The sequence below is a fragment of the Leuciscus leuciscus genome (assembly GCF_965113295.1).
Source record: "Leuciscus leuciscus genome assembly, chromosome: 7".
Classification (NCBI taxonomy): Eukaryota; Metazoa; Chordata; class Actinopteri; order Cypriniformes; family Leuciscidae; genus Leuciscus; species Leuciscus leuciscus.
Window position 1 is genome coordinate 37,922,117 of NC_138731.1, and position 17,999 is coordinate 37,940,115.

Here is a 17,999-nt window from a genome sequence, read left to right on the forward strand (position 1 = left end):
TTCTTTTAGAGCTGCTTTACAGCAGAAATTAACTCTGTATGCATCATTGAATCATTTTTCTGTTATCACTGTAAATCTGCTTTGAAACAATCTGTATTGTATTAAGCGCTATATAAATGTGACTTGACTTGACATGCAAGCATTTAGAGAAAAGTTCTAAAAAGATTTTAAAAAGCATCTTATCTACTCTCTTTTTTTTTTTTTTGCATGACACAATCAATGCAAGTTAGTATTTCAGTCAACTTTATTTAAAATTTAGTGGTGTTTATCAGAGTAAAATCCTTGATCACAATATGAAGAGTATCTTGTAAAGAACGTCCAGTGCATGACTGCATGAGCTGTCTAGTAGTGTTTACAGTTCGTCATGCCCATAAACATTGTACTCCGTGAGCGATAAGGTCCCATCAGCATTGTGATCATTCTTTTGGAACACATCTGCCACAACATCATCAAAATAGGATTCATCTTTCTGTGAATTTAACTTCTGTGCTTCCAATTTCAAGTATTCTTTAATCTGTAAATCCAAAATAACAATATATGTAAATAATAATAAATAAAAAAATTCAGGAAGGCAAAAGTAAATTCCTGATACAACAGTATGACATATTTACCTCTTCTTTTGTCAGGGCCTTGTCGTTGTCAGCATCAATTTCTTTGAAGGCTTCTATGCTGCGTGGTCCTCTGGTTATGAACAAAAGCTCCACCTCAAAGACCACTGTTGCATTTGGTGGTACAGGACCTATTCCACCAAAAAAAAGGTGATTGTTAATGGTTTATATTAACTTAACTTTTAAATGGTCTTTGCTGCATAATTCACTTTTTAATATTTGAATGTATTTGATTATTTTAATCATTTAAATTAGGGGCCTGTAGTAGAGAATGTTTTTTTTTTATTTTTATATCATTTCACCTTACTAAGTAGCCTATGTATGTTCATGAGTAGCATAAGCCTATGTTTCTTTCATCACCACTGTCCAGCACCATCCTGATCACATTTTTTGTTGTATTGTTGTCTATTGTACTGAAATTATACTTTCTTATTTTTAGTTTAAAAGAAGTATACTAATAGCACACTTGAATAAAGAGAGAGAGAGAGAATGAATGCAAAACAGCGCCACACGTGTAAGCAGGGGCTGTATTGATTCTCTACGTATATGAAGTAATAGACCTACCTTTTCCTTTCTCGCCATATGCCAGAGAAGGAGGAATTGTAACTTTTCTCTTCTCACCGGGACACATGTCTTGCAGCCCTAAATCCAGCCCCTTAATAACTTCTCCAACGCCTAACACAAACCAGTGTGGGTGACCCGTGTTTGTCGAACGACTTGAAAATGAAAACAAACACTGGTTTAGGTTGGAAATAAAATGACTTTTTTTTTTAGCACGTTAAGTACTAAATACACTGTTTATTACTCTACCTTGAAGCAGATAAATATAACATGCAATACAATATTTAATGCAATAACTTTATGTGTAAAAAAAAAAAGCGTTTACCTGCAATAGAACTGAGATCCGTCTTCAACTAGATATCCATCATAATGCGCATTCAGCATGTCTCCTCTTTTGGATTTCTGGCTGCAGTTTTCAGGCAGAAACGTAACCTCAATTTTAACATTGTGTTCTGATTCATTTGCACGAATTATTACGATGAGGAGATTGAGCGTTTGCAGAGTCAAAATCAAACAAAAGTAAAACGTAGACCGTTGGGACATCTTGCACATCTGTCGTCGTGGCGTCGGAGGCTGGAACGCTGACGCGGCAGTGCCGCCCAGTTCTCAAATTTCTCACTTGACGTTTGAGGTATTCAATGTTTTTTTGTTTTTTTTGCAATAGATTTAGAACATTTTCAGATGTCCTTGTTGGGACATTTGGTCCTCACAATGTAGGGATATATATTATACATGTGTATCACCACGAGAAGAAAATTCAGAGAAGCAATTCTAGAATTAGGAAAAATAATTAAGATGCTGTTTTAGACAGAGCATGTCGTAAAGCAGGTCTGCAGGACACGTGTTTGTGCGTGATAAAAACAATGTTCCTATTTGCTACTGGACATTACTTTATGGGGTTATTTTAACCATTTAAAGTGTGTTTTTAACTAGTGCAAGAAACAGAAATGATGATGTGTTACTGATTCAAACAGACTATCCTTTTACATATCATCTGAAATTAGATCAAACTGATTTTCTATGAAAACAAATTTAGTTTTGTAACCATACTATTGAAGACATGAAGCTGTTATTCAATGACTGAGTAAACATGTTTCATACATTAAGTAGCATTTGTTTATGGAATACAGACAGACAATTTATGGTGCTGAAAACATGCTTTATTAAATCAGTAATTCATAAAACTCATGGAGGCTGAATATATGTGTAATACTACATAAATTAGTTCTAATAAATCAATGTGCAGGGTATTACAGTAATGTATTTTTTCTTTTCTTCGCACAACACATGAAATCTCTGTGGTACATAGCTTGATGGATACCCTGGCTGCTGACAAAGTGAGATTCTAATGCTAACACACACACAAACACACAAAATATAACCTAGCAATCCTCCAAGAGTTGGCACAGCTTCTGCAAAGAAGCACTTGAACTGATTTTACAACTATTGGCCAGGTGATGTTACTTTAATAAAATCAAAATTCAAACAGTCCTTTGCCAGAAACCTTGCACAAACATTATAATTAACTCATTGTGCAGGCCGCTCGCACATTGAGCTTGTCATTAAAATGGCGGTATGACTTCGTCAGTCTGAACACAAGGCCTAGTTGTCCTGCTTACATGAGGGTAATGCAAACAGCACTCAAGGCCTTATGTTCAAGTCATAAATTCTTGTGTACTGCATTACTGCACGCACAAATGTACAGTGTATAACTTTGTCTCTTTGATTTTAGTAAACTTCAACAGGGAGCCTCTCTACCTGTTGAGGCAATCTTAAGACTTCAACTTATTGTTGAGGCACATAGTTTTGTTTCGTTTCAAGTTTTACAGGGTATTCGTTCCATGTGAAACTTTCTCCTGTTAAACATTTAGTTCCATTTGTTAATATTGTCATAAATAACAATGCATACATTTTCCATAACCGGTAAATTCGGCTATATACATTATGTACATGTCACAAAATGGTGCAGAACTTCTGGTCATAATTATCCAATATGGCACATTTTATAACAGCTTTAGACTTTAGTCTAGTTTGGCATAAATTAACGTCAAGTTTGGTATAAAAATAGTTCATATTTACAAGAACAGAAATCCAGGTCTTTATCAAGAACAGAGTATTTTTTTCTCATTCTATAAATAAAAAGGTTTTGAATGAGGGAAATGGGGTGAGGATTGGATTACTATTAGGCCTATATAATAATTATTATAATTGTACTTTTTTTTTTTACATGGATCGAATGTTGACATTGACAGTAGTGGTATCAGATCCAAACTCATTAACAAGTTTTAAGGTGTATGCACCAGCATCAGTCTCTTTCACTCCACTTATAACAAGAGTGGTGACATCCTGAGAAGTCTCAATATGCAATCGTCCACTCTCCTCCTTGCTGGACAGTGTCTTCCCTGAATGTGACCATTCTATGCAAGGGCTTGGGTCTCCAATGAAAGCACAGGCTACAGTCAGGACCTTCCCTGACTCGATACTGATATCTTGAGGGGCAGCCTCAATCTTTGGTGGTATACCTGGTTAAAACAAATGTGTTATTATTATGGTGATATAGTTCTGCTGATATCTGTTTTGTTGCACTGTAAATGCTTTTTTTTTTTTTTTTGCAAAGATGCATATATTTTCCATCTCACCTTTGCGGATATGAGAAATGGCTTTGCCTTTGATGGATGACCCCTCAACATGCGAGTGACTGGACATTGCCACCATACTGCTTGAGCTCAAAGCCATCATTCTTTCAGAAGTCATAGAGGTCATGCTAGACGCTGACATGCTCTCAAATTTAACCTCAGCCATGCTGGAACTGCTGAAGGATTTCTCTTGCATTTTTGAAACCACATGCTTGGCAGCATAACTGCCCTGCATGCTCGTAGCATCAGATGTTTTCTCCATAATTATCATTTTGGCAGGTTCCTCAACCAGAGCTGTGAGAGTGCAGTAAATAATTACCATGTCACTGAAGCAACTGATTTCATAAAAAGGTACAACAGTCAATTCAAATGGCATTACTGGTCTCTGTTTTCTGTTTAAAACATTTGAGGATATTCAATGTAAATTAGTCTGGAACATTTGTGATGGCATTGGTATTAGTACAATAAAAAAATATTTTAGTTGCACCACTTGTACATTATACCTTTAAGAAAATTAATTTGGTAAGGCTAATCAGAGAACACAGATTTCGGATTATTTTGACTATTTTAAATATGGTGTTATTTTGTTGAACATACTGTATACATCAAATTATTCAAACTATGTGAAGGCATGGCTAATGGATGGTTAATAATATGGTTTGGTTATTTAAAGACTTGAATATACATGCAGTTACATGCAATGCTTTATCATCATATAGTGTGGTAATTAATTCAGTAGGCAACCAATGATGCAAATCAAGCTAACAATTTAAAAAAAAAAATCTAGATAAAAAAACATAATTCAATTTATAGAAGGGAATGGTGAGATTTTGTTAATGGTTATTTTGTTAGCTTGATAAGTGAGCACTGATGATTAGTGTGTATGATCTTTTAAGTCAGAGTTTTAATCAAGAGACATCATGAACATGCAGTAGGGTATGTGTTTGGTTTAACCATGCATTTTATGTACTGTAATGGACAGGATGCTCATACTTTGTTACTGTAAGAGTGCTAATTTATTCTTAGGAATGGCTCAAACACTTACTGAGGACATTCAGTGATGATGTTGCAGAGCACTGTCCAAATTTATTCTTAGCTTTTACTGTGTATTTTCCACTGTCTTCAATGGTAGCGTTGTGAATCTCAAGTGTGTACACATTCTTAGAGCAGCTGAATTTCATGTTTGGTGTAATAGATATCTGAAAGGAAATGTAAAGAAAGTTAACAGACTGCTATGAGTAAAACACAAATAAGTTGTTTTTGTTTCTTCCCCCAAAATATAATGACAAACCACTCACGACTGCATTATCCTTGAGCCACTCGATTTCAGGAGAAGGTTCACCAGTGATTTCGCATGTGAATGTGACATTTTGTCCCTCGTTAACATTCTGGGAGCGTGGTTGCACAAGGAAACTTGGTGCATCTGAACACATTGCACTGATGGTCATATCAAACTGGCACTTGACCACACCATGTTCAGTTTTGGCCTCACATGTGAGAACTCCCTGGTCATGGTAGCTGATGGTTTTAATTGTCAGGGTGTGATCATTGCCTGACACACCATATCTGTAGTTCTCTGAATTTGATAGCTCAGCTCCATTCAGGATCCATTTCACATCAGAGGCTTCAGGGATGTTTGCTCGTAGTGTGACAGTCTGACCTTGATTTATTGTTAATTGGGTTTTTGATGCTTTAATTTCTGTGATGGACTGCACTTCCTCATAGGCAGTCTCCTTTTTCACTATTTGTTCTAGAAACTCTGCTTTTCTTTCCACGGCAACTGCTGTTGTTCGTGCTGGAGCAGAAGGAGTAGACACTTTTTTATTAAAGAACAACTGTTTACAATATAATTTTAGTAAGAATAATTGTGTGTAATTTTGTGTGTATTTTGAGACCTGAAATGTGCTAAATAATACCTTGAACTGTAACAGTGCAGTTTGTAGTAACAGATCCAGCACTGTTTTTGGCTGTACATGTGTATACTCCACTATCAGAGACATCAGCTTCATAGATTTCAAGATGTGCTGAACCATGCTCTTCAAAGATTTCATATTTTCCACCTTGAGAGAGGTTCTGGGAGAAAAATTTTCAAATTCATTAGTAAATCAATCCATTCAACTATATATATATTTTTATAAAGTAAAAATATATTTCTTACCTTTCCATCCTTCATCCAGAAGATTGTTGGTTTAGGCTCACCAGACAGTTTCACTATCAGCTTTATAATAGTATCTGCAGAGGCTGAAATGTCTTTTAGTTCTGCAGAGAAGGTTGGCTTGGATGTTTTTTCTTTTGGAGTAGGCGATTTTACCATGGGTGGGGACTTAACTCTTGGTGGAGATTTGATTGGTTCAGGTGATTTAATTCTCTGCGGAGACCTAATTCCAAATGGTGACTTTATACGAGGAGACTCTGGAGACTTTACTCTTGGAGGTGAAGCAACAACTTTCTGTACAGGTGTTGGTTTACGAATTGTTAGACTGAACTGTGCCTCCTGTTTACCATCAGAGTTCTCTGCCACTACAGTGTAATTACCTCCATCTGACATTTCTACTTGGGTTATCTCAAAAGTATATTTATATTCAGTTGAGGTAACATGGTGACGACGAGATGACACAATGACTTGTCCCTCTTGCATCCATGTTACAGTGGGTGCAGGTTCACCATCAACATCACATGTGAATTTGACCGATTCTCCCTCTGATACTGTGAGTGACTGTGGTTTAGTCAGAATTGTAGCTGGAGTCTGTTTCTTTTTCTCAACCACTTCTTCCACTACTGTTGTCACTTCTGTAGCTTCAAGTTTGGTCTCTGACATTTTCTCAACTACAACTTCCTCAACTGCAGTCACTTCCGTAGCTTCAAGTTTGATCTCAGATGTCTTAATTGTCTCTTCTGCCCTCTCTGTTTTAGTTTCAGATATTTCCACTTGTGTTTCTGATGCAGTTGCTGCTGTTATGGATGAAACATGATACACATCTGTTTTAGTCATCTCAGGGACGAAGGGGGTCGGTGGCTCCTCATCTTTGCGTTGTGAGGCATATGCTGAAAATCCACCCCCAGCAACATCGAGAGTGGCATAGTCAGAAGCTTCTCCCTTTGCATTTGTACAGACGACACGGTAGGTGCCACTGTCCTCTTCCTGGCAATCAATGATTTGAAGAGACAAAACACCACTCATGTTAAACATACGATATTTTCTGCTTTCTTCAATCTGCTGCCCATTGTGGTACCATTTAATCTGTGCTTCTGGCTTAGATTGGACATTCAGTGTGAATTTGGTGTTTTGACCAATTGGCACACGGTGAGAGCGCATTCTTACAGTCACCCTGGGAGCATGGTCAAGAGTAAAAGGCTGCTGGGTCACAATTTCAAACTTCCTCTCAGTTTTCAAGGCTTTCTTTCTTGACTCATACCTTGACATATAATCAATTTCTGTTGACAAGTCTGGTGTAGTGATTGTTTTCTCAGTAGAATCAAGGCTGGGTGAACGTGGGCATGTCTTTTCAGGTGAAGCCGTTTTAATAACTTTTTCTGCTACAGTTGCAGAGGGTTTCTTGGAATGACTTACTGTAGCATAGCCAGGTGAGAATGCTGTTGTAGATATATCAGTTATGACTGCTGCCTCAGTTACTGCTGCCACAGAAACTCTTGTTTTTTCCTTTCTTTTGACCTTTGTTTTCTCCTCAAACTCAATGTGTTGCAGTTGGCTCTTGTAGGAAGTTAATTTTGTTGTGGTAGTTACTGACCTAAGCAGTTCGTGGTCTTCTTTTTCCTCATATAGCCTTTGCTTTTGCCTTGGAGGTCTGTATGTTGCCCTTTCGTGACGCTGACGCAAGTCAATATAGCTTGGACCAGCCTCATATTTAGATGGAATACGATATGAGTCATATGTTGGAACTTCCTCCCCTTCCTCTTCGTCATATGTAGCTCTCTTAGGTGATGGGTGACGCAGTGCAGAAAGTTCAAAGCGTACAGGGCTCAGACTTGGTGGAGAAGCAGAATAGCCTAACTCAAGTTCATCCTCAAGTTTGAGTCTTTCTTCCTCTGTTCTCTTCATTGAGAGGTATTCTTTAACTGGCAGAAGCAGTTCCTCATCAGAAAGATCACCAAGAGAGCGTCTCCTGATTCTGTAGTAAGCCTCCATTTCTGGAGAAGGTGTGCGATGTCTTGCTGGTCTTACAGTCTCAAGGTCATCTTGTGAAACAGGAATATGCCATTTTTGCTTGTATTGGTCTTTAATTCTTGGAAGGGGTACTTCATAGAACTGGTCCCACCTTGACAGCCGGATGCGCTTAAGTCTTTTCTGGGGGAACTTTTCCATTGGCTCCGGGAACTCATATTGATCTCTGAGTTTCTTGTACCACTTCATATCAGAGAATGGCACAAAGTGTTTGATTTCCATGTCCTCCTCAAGGGCAGTAGGAGCAACAACGCGAGGCGGAGGAATAACATATGGCATTCTCAATCTCTTTTCTTCTGCTCTCTTCTTTTTTTCTTCTTTCTCTTTGGCTTCTTCAGCTTCGCTCTTGACTTTCTTGGTAGTGATTGCTGGCTTGTACATGGTTGCAGCTTCTCTTAGTGCTTGCTGTGCGACTGGAGTAAGTGGGGTAACGTCTGCACCTGCTAGTATCATAGTTAGTCTTACTTTCTTGTCCATCTCTTCCTGTTCAAGATCGTGTTTCTTCTTCTTCTTTCCTTCCTCACTCCCCTCTTTCTTGATATGTGTCACACGTTCAACCTTGAGTGTGGCTTGACAACTTGCAGACCCTGCCGAGTTAGTTGCAATGACTCTGTATGTGCCAGAATCCTCTGGAAGAGTATCTCTTACATGTAAGACATAGTAATCTAAGCCTTCATGCTCAATCTCAATTTGTGGACCAAATGCCAAAGGCATGCCATCTTTCTCCCATTTCAATGAAGGATGTCCTGACACACGCATTTCAAAACGTACACTCTGGCCTTCTCTGCATTCCAAATTAGCAAGAAGACGTTTGAACATAGGTCTCAAGGTGTTATCAGCAGGAGCAGGACGAGGGACCACTTTGAGACGAGCCTTGCAACTGTCATCACCAAATCGGTTCCGTGCCACAACAGTGTATTCCGCGTCATCATCTGGGTCAAGTTTGTGAATCACTAACTGATACAGGCCCTTGTCACTAATAAAAGTGTATTTCTTGTCATCATCTCCTGGCATAATCTTTTGACCCGTTTTCAACCACATTACACGAGGTTCAGGATGCACTGTGATGGTGACACCAAAGCGCACATCCTCTCCAATGTAAGCAGTGCGGTTGCACAATGGCAAAGTAAATTCAGGAGGTCTTTGGAGTAGTCTTGCTGTGTCAACTCTGCGTTTTACTTTCTTTACCACACGTGTAGTGAAGAACTCACGATAGGATCTTACCCCTTTGACAAAGAGCTCAGCATAGGCACTGTCCTCACCATACTCATTGACAACTTTACATCTGTATGTTCCATCATCTGTTCTATTGATTCCCTTGATAGTTATGGTAGCAAGCCCATCTTCGTAAGTAATTTCGTATCTAGCACCTTCTTCTAGTTGTCTTACTCCACAGTACCATGTTACTTCGGTAGTGCTGTCGTAATTGTCAATGTTGCAAATAAACTTGATATCATCGCCTTCATTGGCAACACTGTGTTTAATTTGTCCTGCAACTGGTCCATGTTCAAATGGTGCAATCTTCACTTTAGAGACTGTTACTCCTCGCTGACTTCTGATAGCACCACCAATGGCAACACGAGCAGAAGAGACAACTGTGTTCCATTCTTTCTTCACCATGGCTCGGTAATATCTCGTATGGCGTGTAATCTTGATGGACCTAGTGCTTAGCTGCTCTGAGTTCATCGTCAGCCAAGGATGATTCAAAGCCTCAGTAGCAGTCATACGATGTTTGCGCTCTTTGGTTAGTAGGCGGTCCACAAAGTCTAAAGCCTCAACACTAACATGCTTGAAGGCTTCATCATCAAAACTGTACTCAGCATTGTAAATGCTCTCAATCATTTGCTGATTAGTTTCAGCAGCGAATGGATTAAGTCCACTAAGAAGAACATAAACAAGGACACCGACAGACCACATATCTGTCACAGTGCTAACCATCTCATTTTGATGAATTTCCGGTGCCGCAAACTCAGCTGTTGTGTACTGAATCTTAATTTGGTCCCCAGGTGTAAGGTGTCTAGATTGTCCAAGCTCAATGATCTTGACATTAGTTCCCTTTCTTGTGGTGTACACTATATTTTCAGGCCTGATATCAAAGTGGCCATAACTCTTGCTGTGAAGAAATTCAAGAGCTTCACACACTTGTCTGATATAGTTAACAATTTCACGCTCGCTGAGCTCAAAGTTGGCTGTACCAAGGCGCTCAAATATGTCCACACCAGAGATGAACTCATAAATCATGACTAGCTCTTCAGGGCTGTCAAATGACTCATGCAGCAACAGGAAGTTCTTGTGGCGTGCCACATTCAGTGTTGCAATTTCTTTTTTCACTAGTGCCTGATCCGCACCTCTAACTTTGACAAATTTAGCCATGTAAGTTTTCTCAGAGCTAGTCTCAATACACCGGTGAACAATACCAAACTGTCCGCGGCCAAGCTCTTCAGCAATCATGTACTTGTTATGAACATTCTTAGTCTCTGAATGAGGAGCTTTGCTTTTGGAAACTGGCCTGGTGTCATCAACTTCTTCATCATAGTTAAGAACTCTTGATTTGTCTTCCTTTGTCACGACAGGTCCACTTGTCTCAGATGGTACACTCTGACCAAATTTATTTTCAGCTATGATACGGAATTGATAACTTGTCTTTCCAAACAGATTGACAACAGTGTAGTGGGTGTCACGAGACTGGCCAACACGTATCCACCTTTCTGCTGTGGTAGCGCACTTCTCTATGATGTAGTTTGTGACTTTACTTCCACCATCACTAGCAGGTGCTAGCCAGTTGAGTGTTACAGAATCTCTCGAAACATCACTGGCTTGGATGCCACGTGGTGGATCAGGCACATCTGCAACATCAAGCTCAACTGTTTGCTGGTCAATTCCAAATCTATTTTTGGCACACACAATATAGAAACCAGCATCATTCCTTTCTACTCCATTCAAAAATACAAGAGATGTGAAGGATCGTGTGACAATAACTTGATAGTGTCCATCATTATCAAGAAGGTCTTGTCCTTTCTGCCAAGTGATAACTGGATCTGGTTTTCCACTGAATGGAATCTTGATGTTCACTACTTCACCACGAAGGGCAGGGATAGCTTCCTTTCCTTGCAGATTCTTAGGTAGATGAATCTTAGCAGGGACTGAAAAAACAAACATTTTAATCCATCATTTGGAAATAGCTTGTATAGCCAAGTAAAGTACAATATAAAACTTTGTAAGCTTACCTTCAACATCTAGAGAAACAGTAGCAGAAATGGATCCACCCTGGTTTGTTGCTCTGATCTGATATACAGTTGAGTCTTCTGCATTGCAATCAGCAATAACAAGCTGATGATAGCCTCCCTTGAATTCTTGGATCTTGATTTTGGTACCATCAGCTTGAATTTCCTTTCCACGCTTAAACCATTTTATTACAGGCTTGGGCTGTCCTGTTATCTTGCAGACAAATGTTGCATTGCTTTTGAATTTTACACTCATGTTTCTGAGGTCTTCCTTGAAGGCAGGAGCACGCACGTCAACATCAGTCTTTGGAATGGCAGGGTCAGATATTTCACTGTATTCACTTTCTCCACCAATGTTTTCACATTTCACCCGGAATTCATACTCTACACCTTCTGTCAGGCCCTTGACAGAATAAACAGTCTGGTGGATTTCATCTGTTGTAACTGCAGCCCATTCACCCTTCTTCTTATCTCGCTTTTCAAGACAGTAGTTCTTAATTTTAGAACCTCCATCACTGAGAGGTGGCTTCCAAGACACAACAAAGGAGTTTTTGGTAATTCCAGACACAACTGGTTTTAATGGAGCTCCTGGCCTCTCTGCAAAACATACATTTGCATTTGAATAATAACACTAAATAAAAACAACAAAACTGTGGTTACTTCTTTAATAGATATTAAAGAATATAGATCATATTTCTTTATAACTTACCTAGCTGACTCTTGATGAGGATAGCAGAAGGAGTCTCCAGTGATTCACTATTACCATAACGATTTTGTGCTGAAACACGGAAGTAGTATCCCTCATTTTCAACAAGGTTAGGAATTCTGCATGAAATGCCTGTGATGGATGATGATACAAGTTCCCACTCTGCTCCTTCCTTGTCTTCACGCTTTTCCACAATATAATTAGTTATCATAGATCCTCCATCATCTTTGGGTGCTTTCCAGCTAATAATCACAGAATTCTTCAACAGAGCATCAAGAACAAGAGGACCCTCTGGCATAGCAGGTTTATCTGAAAACACAAAAATATATATGTTAATTACTCTTATTTCCCCTACTAAGTACAAAAAAAGACAAATTATGAAGCATATACCTAAGATTTCAACGTGAGTTACAGTATCTGCAGACCCAAAATGGTTGTTGATCCTGATTCTGTATTTTCCTCCATTTACACTGCGCTGTACATTCTTGAGAATCAAATGAGTGTAATGCTCTGTATTTTCAATGATCACATTCTCAGAGGGTTCCAAAGCCTTGGTTCCATAAAGCCACATGATTTTAGGTTGAGGTCGGCCAATGTAAACAACATGAATGCGCACTGTGCTACCACATGTTGCAAAGAATTTGTCTTTCAGTGGCACTGGGAACTGTGGTGCTGCTTCAAGGACCAGAGTTCCACTGGTCTCACAGTCACCTGCTTCATTCACTGCCTTGCATGTGTAAAGACCCTCATCTTCCTGTTGATCTGTTGAAATGGTCAATGTATGGTTGCGACCATCAGAGGTTGCTGCATATTTGCGACCTTCTTTGATTTCCTTTCCACCCTTGTACCATTTAATTTCTGGAACAGGTCGTCCAATAATCTGACATTTGAGAGATGCAGTTTGTCCAAGTTTGGCAGTGACTTCATCCATCTCTTTCCTAAGAGCTGGTTTAGATCCAACTAAGAAAAAAAAGACAGAAGGGGCAGCTATAGTGACATTTATTTTTAAACACCCTTTCTATTTATTTATAGTCAAACACCCCCAAAAATGCATTGGGATAAATATTGGATATCATTATTGTATCGACAAATCACAATACACACAACAATCCTTTTAATGTTATTTCAAAATGTGCTTACCACCCAGTTTAGTTTTGATGCCAGTTGCTGTTCTGCGTGGTCTGCTGATTCCGGTTTCATTCTCAGCAAATACTCTGAATTCATATTCAGTTGCCTCTTGTAGACCACTCTGAGTGTACTGGTTGTCCTTTGTGCGCTCCTTATTGCATTTCTTCCAAGCACTCTCTCCAGACTTTCGGTATTCAATCCAGTAGCCAAGGACTGGTTTTCCACCATCACATGCTGGAGCCTCCCATTTAATTGTAATGTAGTCTTTGGTTACAGTCATAGTGTCAATTTCTCCTGGCTGGCTTGGTTTATCTAAATAAATAAAGAGTGTAATAAAAAATATTTTCCATAAATCAAGGCAACAATTTTGAATCAATTACTTAATGAACAGACGACATATTCTGAATACATATTATGAAGACAAAATAAGAATGAGGTCATACCAAATGGATCTTTGCAGATTACTGAATCTGATGCAGGTCCTGGTTCACTCTCTCCAATGTCATTCACAGCAATTACACGGAACTGATACTCAGCATCAGTAGTGAGCTGACTAAGAGTATACATTGTTGAGGTAATCTTTGTCTCATGACGAATCCACTTATCAGACAGCACTTCTTTGTACTCAATAAAGTAACCAGTAATGCGAGATCCACCATCATCCTTAGGTTTAGTCCAAGCCAAAGCAGCAGAACTCTTAGTAACATCCATGATTTCTGGTGGAGTGCCTGAAGCCTCTGGGACACCTAAAATAACAGAAAACAAATAAATATATGTTTTTATTATGTTTAATAACAAACATGCAATTCCTAGAAATAAGACAAATGACAAGTGCTTACAAATGGGAGTCTTTGGTACAACAGTTCCCTCTGATTTCAGGGAGTTGCTGATTCCAAACTGGTTCTCTGCTGTCACCTTAAAGTGGTATTCAACATTTTCTTCTAGTCCTTTAACCACAAGGGATGTGTCAACCACCCGTGAGTCAACAGTGTACCAAGCTGCTTTTGTTACTTCACGTCTCTCCACAATGTAGCCAACAATTTCAGAAGCACCATCTTCAGTTGGTGGTTTCCAGCTAACTCTTACAGAATGTGCTTGTATATCATCAAATCCAAGAGGGCCTTCAGGTGCAGATGGGCGGCCAATAACCTTGACCTTAATAGGAAGCATCTTTTTGCCACACTTATTTTCCAGATGGAGATAGTAAACGCCAGAATCAGACCTTTCAGCCTGTTTGATTACAAGCTCGGATACGTCTTCATTAGAGGCAATCATTGCACGGTTGGTCACCTCTGATCCATCCTTGGTCCATTTGCTGGTAGGAGTAGGTTTACCTTTGATGGGCACTGAAAGTCTGATTACTCCTCCAGATCTGACTACAAGGACATCTTTGTATTTTGCTTCAAGGTCATAACTTGGAGTATCTGAAACACACAACATTTCAAATTATTAAATTATTCCATAAATGTAAAACTTTACACATATAAGTAGGTTAATGACAGGGTCATGAGATCTTACCAAGCATCTCTGTTATGGTCACAACTCCAGGTACTTCAGCTGGTTCACCTGGACCACCAGCATTGCAAGCCATGACACGGAATTTGAATTCCTCTCCTTGTGGCATTTGTGTCAAAGTATATTCACAGATCAGTGAAGGTGTAGTGTTGCACTTCATCCAGGTTACTGAACCATTTTTTTGCATCTCAATTAGATAGCCTGTAACCTTAGCACCACCCTCCTCATCTGGAGGACTCCAGGCCAAAGACACAGAAGATTTTGTGGTATCTGTGACTCGTGGATTTTGAGGTGATCCAGGTGGATCTGTAGGGGTTATGCAATAGATTAATAAGTGATAATAAGCTGAATGCACATACATTCTACAGTATTTTAGAAAAAATTTAATTAAATTCTCACCAACTGGATCATTTGCTACAGCAGGTTTAGAAAGAAGGCTAGGTTTGCCAACACCACGAGCATTGACGGCTGTCACTCTGTGCTCATATTCCAGGCCTTCAATTAAACCAGTGGATCTGTATCTTGTCATTGTTACTGGATTTTTATTAGCACGGATCCACCTGTCAGCTCTAACCTCCTTGCGTTCAATAATGTAGCCAGACACCTCTAATCCTCCATCCTCATCTGGTGGCTCCCATGCAACAGTCATGCCATCGCGTGATACATCAAAGATAATGGGTCTTCCAGGCGGCCCGGGAATGGCTGCAACAACAATTGAATATTGCGATGATGTAGGTCCAATAAATGTGTTACATAATATATATCTAAGATATATATGTGCATATGTTATTTTTTTTTAAAACATGTTTTTCTTACATTTGGAGCTCTTGCACATCACGACTTCTGACTGTAAGTACTCCCCAGTGCCATAACGATTGGTTGCTGCAACCCGGAACACATATTCATCGCCCTCTGTCAGTCTGTTAAATTTGAATGTTGGTCTGCTAACTGATTCTGAAACAGGTACCCATCCTGGGCGATGAGCATCACGTTGTTCAACCACATAGTTGCTAATTGGTGCGCCACCATCTCTCATAGGTGGATCCCAGCTTATTGTGACTGATGTTGCATCAATTTCATCTAATATAATGGGTCCTTGAGGCTCATCAGGTTTAGCTAAAGAGAGAAGAGGGTTATTAATAATATTATTTCTCAATCATTTTAAAATATCCATTTTAATGTAGGGAGTGGGTACTTACAAAGAATAATGACTTTGATGTTTTCAGTAATTACTCCTGTTACGTTTTTCACCTCTAGAGTATACACTCCACTGTCATCAATGGTGGTGTCAAGAATAGTTAATTTAGAGAATTTTCCAGTTGACTTCATCTTTACACGCTCCACAATCTTTATCCTATTGTCATTGAAGAACCAAGAGCAAACTGGTGGGGGTCTTCCTATGATTGGCAAGTCAAGCTCAAGGGGTTTGCCTGCCAAAACACTGATCATCTTTTGTGGAATAGTTGATAGATCAACCTTTGGCATAACTGAAAGAGAATAAACAAAAAACAGTGAGACACAACAAATAACACCATCTTGTGACTATTATTGTATTTATTATAATACATACCTCTTTGTTCTTGAACTGTCACAGCTGTCACAGTTTCTTTTGGCTCACCAGCTCCTCTGCTGTTGACAGCACGTACCCTGAAGAGGTACTGCTCATTCTCATTCAGTGACACAATAGTGAACTCAAAGTCTGTAAGTTTCAAAGTTGCCACCTTCATCCACTTGTCAGTACCAGCCTTACAAGCCTCAACAATGTAGCCAGTGAGTCTGCTGCCTCCATCATGTAAAGGTTTCTCCCATGCAAGTGAAACACTGGATTTGGTTACATCTACAACTTCAAGCTTGGCTGGTGGCAGTGGAACTTCGCACACCAACACAACATCGCCCGTCTCACAAGGATCACCAACACCATATATATTCTCTGGTAAGACTCTGAAATAATACAGCATTCCTTCTGTCAGACCAACAATTTTGTATGATGTCTTGCTGCATTTTGATGTGACGGTTTTGTAAGCTCTCATTGATGCCTCTCGTCTTTCAATGATATAATTGTTGACGGGTGCTCCACCATCAACCTCAGGAGCATCCCAGATAATATGAGCAGAATCTTTTGTGAGCTCTTTCATCTTAATTGGACCAGGTGGACCAGGTGTATCTGAGAAAGAATGCACAAACATGCTGGTTAGAAACCATTTCATGGTATGTCGTTATATGCACTATAAATAATTTACACGATTTAATATGAGAAAACATACCATAGATTTTCACAAGGATGCTTGCATCCTTCTTCCCAGCAGAATTGGAAGCTTCAATTGTATATCTACCAGCATCATAGCGGTGCACCTTGTCAATAATGAGAGTTGTGGCAGTATTGGTCACTTCAATAAAGCCACGATTTTGGAGGTCCACACCAGGTTTGCTCCAGGTTACAGTTGGGATTGGTCTACCAGTAACAGTAATATGTAGGCGCAGAGAACTTCCTGCTCTCAGACAAATTGTCTTTGTCAGTTCATCAGGCAGCTCAAGGTCAGGAATTTCTAGAATAAATAATAAAACAATTATACAATTTATTAGAGTGACTGATTGAATATTGGACATTACTTCTTTCTTGCATTTGTATATACAGTATATCAAACTTCAGAACCATACAAACATTTAGAAGTTGTTTGAACTTACCAATTCTTTCTACAGGCTCAGTCTCTGCACAAGGATCACTGAAGTCACCCGTTCCATTTACATTGACTGCTGCAACTCTGAAACAGTACTTTTTGCCAGCAGAAAGGCCTGTAACTATGTGTTCTGTCACCCTAAGATTCTTTTCATGCACTTTTGTCCATTCCTCTGCACCAGCTTCTTGCATCTCAAGAACATAACCAATAACATCAGCACCACCATCTTCAATAGGTCGTGTCCAAGCAAGACTAACACTCTCTTTGTGTGTGTCAGTAACCCGTGGAATTGAGGGTGGACCTGAAGTGCCTAAAATGTGGATTAAACATAATAAGGTTAAAAAAAAAAATACTTTAGTAATATAAACACTTAAATGTTATAAATTATGTTCTTTCGGAAACATACCGGTTGGTACTCTACATACTGCATACATTGACACTTCACTAGGTTCACTATCTCCAGCTGCATTCATGGCTGTAATGCGGAACTGGTAAATGTTGCCTTCATGGAGACCAGTGACTTTGAAAGATGTGTCCTTGAGAATAGAATCTCTGTTAACCTTGATCCATCTAACACTCTTTCTTTCACGGAACTCAATCAAGTAGTTTGTGACTTCACTGCCACCATCGCTCTCAGGCTTCAGCCACTCGATCGTTGCAAAGTCTTTTCCAACTGCAAGGATTTCTGGGGCTCCAGGGGATGATGGGACAGCTGCAATTGGAAATAAAGGAGCACAATTTTAATTTTAACATGCAAAAT

The 17,999-nt window shown here is 39.3% G+C and overlaps 2 protein-coding genes across 21 annotated transcripts in view; both read right to left on the bottom strand.

Annotated features, from left to right (window-relative positions):
• Window positions 1–208: 208 nt before the first annotated feature.
• fkbp7 (FKBP prolyl isomerase 7) lies at window positions 209–1,749 on the bottom strand. The gene is made up of 4 exons (XM_082176713.1): window positions 1,495–1,749; window positions 1,173–1,324; window positions 612–739; window positions 209–514 (listed from the first exon to the last, which is right to left on the bottom strand). Exons 1-4 carry the CDS (start codon window positions 1,719–1,721, stop codon window positions 353–355), a joined length of 669 nt encoding a protein of 222 aa, XP_082032839.1. The 5' UTR covers window positions 1,722–1,749; the 3' UTR covers window positions 209–352.
• A 558-nt stretch (window positions 1,750–2,307) lies between these two features.
• The window catches only part of ttn.1 (titin, tandem duplicate 1), a 134,786-nt gene continuing 119,094 nt past the window's right edge, over window positions 2,308–17,999 (bottom strand). For 19 of the 20 annotated variants that reach the window (XM_082176635.1, XM_082176628.1, XM_082176634.1 and 16 more), the window contains 20 exons: window positions 17,646–17,951; window positions 17,247–17,549; window positions 16,826–17,107; window positions 16,132–16,725; window positions 15,761–16,048; window positions 15,378–15,677; window positions 14,961–15,263; window positions 14,565–14,867; window positions 13,886–14,470; window positions 13,490–13,792; window positions 13,059–13,358; window positions 12,309–12,878; window positions 11,922–12,227; window positions 11,216–11,809; window positions 5,964–11,131; window positions 5,722–5,878; window positions 5,104–5,600; window positions 4,851–5,004; window positions 3,809–4,099; window positions 2,308–3,691 (listed from right to left, as the gene is read on the bottom strand). In XM_082176635.1, the coding sequence (XP_082032761.1) occupies window positions 3,393–3,691; window positions 3,809–4,099; window positions 4,851–5,004; window positions 5,104–5,600; window positions 5,722–5,878; window positions 5,964–11,131; window positions 11,216–11,809; window positions 11,922–12,227; window positions 12,309–12,878; window positions 13,059–13,358; window positions 13,490–13,792; window positions 13,886–14,470; window positions 14,565–14,867; window positions 14,961–15,263; window positions 15,378–15,677; window positions 15,761–16,048; window positions 16,132–16,725; window positions 16,826–17,107; window positions 17,247–17,549; window positions 17,646–17,951 (11,903 nt within the window). In that variant the 3' untranslated portion in view covers window positions 2,308–3,392. The remainder of the gene's footprint in view (window positions 3,692–3,808; window positions 4,100–4,850; window positions 5,005–5,103; window positions 5,601–5,721; window positions 5,879–5,963; window positions 11,132–11,215; window positions 11,810–11,921; window positions 12,228–12,308; window positions 12,879–13,058; window positions 13,359–13,489; window positions 13,793–13,885; window positions 14,471–14,564; window positions 14,868–14,960; window positions 15,264–15,377; window positions 15,678–15,760; window positions 16,049–16,131; window positions 16,726–16,825; window positions 17,108–17,246; window positions 17,550–17,645; window positions 17,952–17,999) is intronic. The other variant, XM_082176641.1, reaches the window with a different exon arrangement.

Bases quoted from the DNA above. Each gene is read 5' to 3' on its own strand.
- fkbp7 (XM_082176713.1), bottom strand. From the start codon at position 1,721: ATGTGCAAGATGTCCCAACGGTCTACGTTTTACTTTTGTTTGATTTTG. The intron at 1,325-1,494 runs GTAAACGCTTTT...TTCATTTTCAAG, and splicing joins GGATCTCAGTTCTATTGCAG to TCGTTCGACAAACACGGGTC. The intron at 740-1,172 runs GTAGGTCTATTA...TTGGTGGAATAG, and splicing joins ATATGGCGAGAAAGGAAAAG to GTCCTGTACCACCAAATGCA.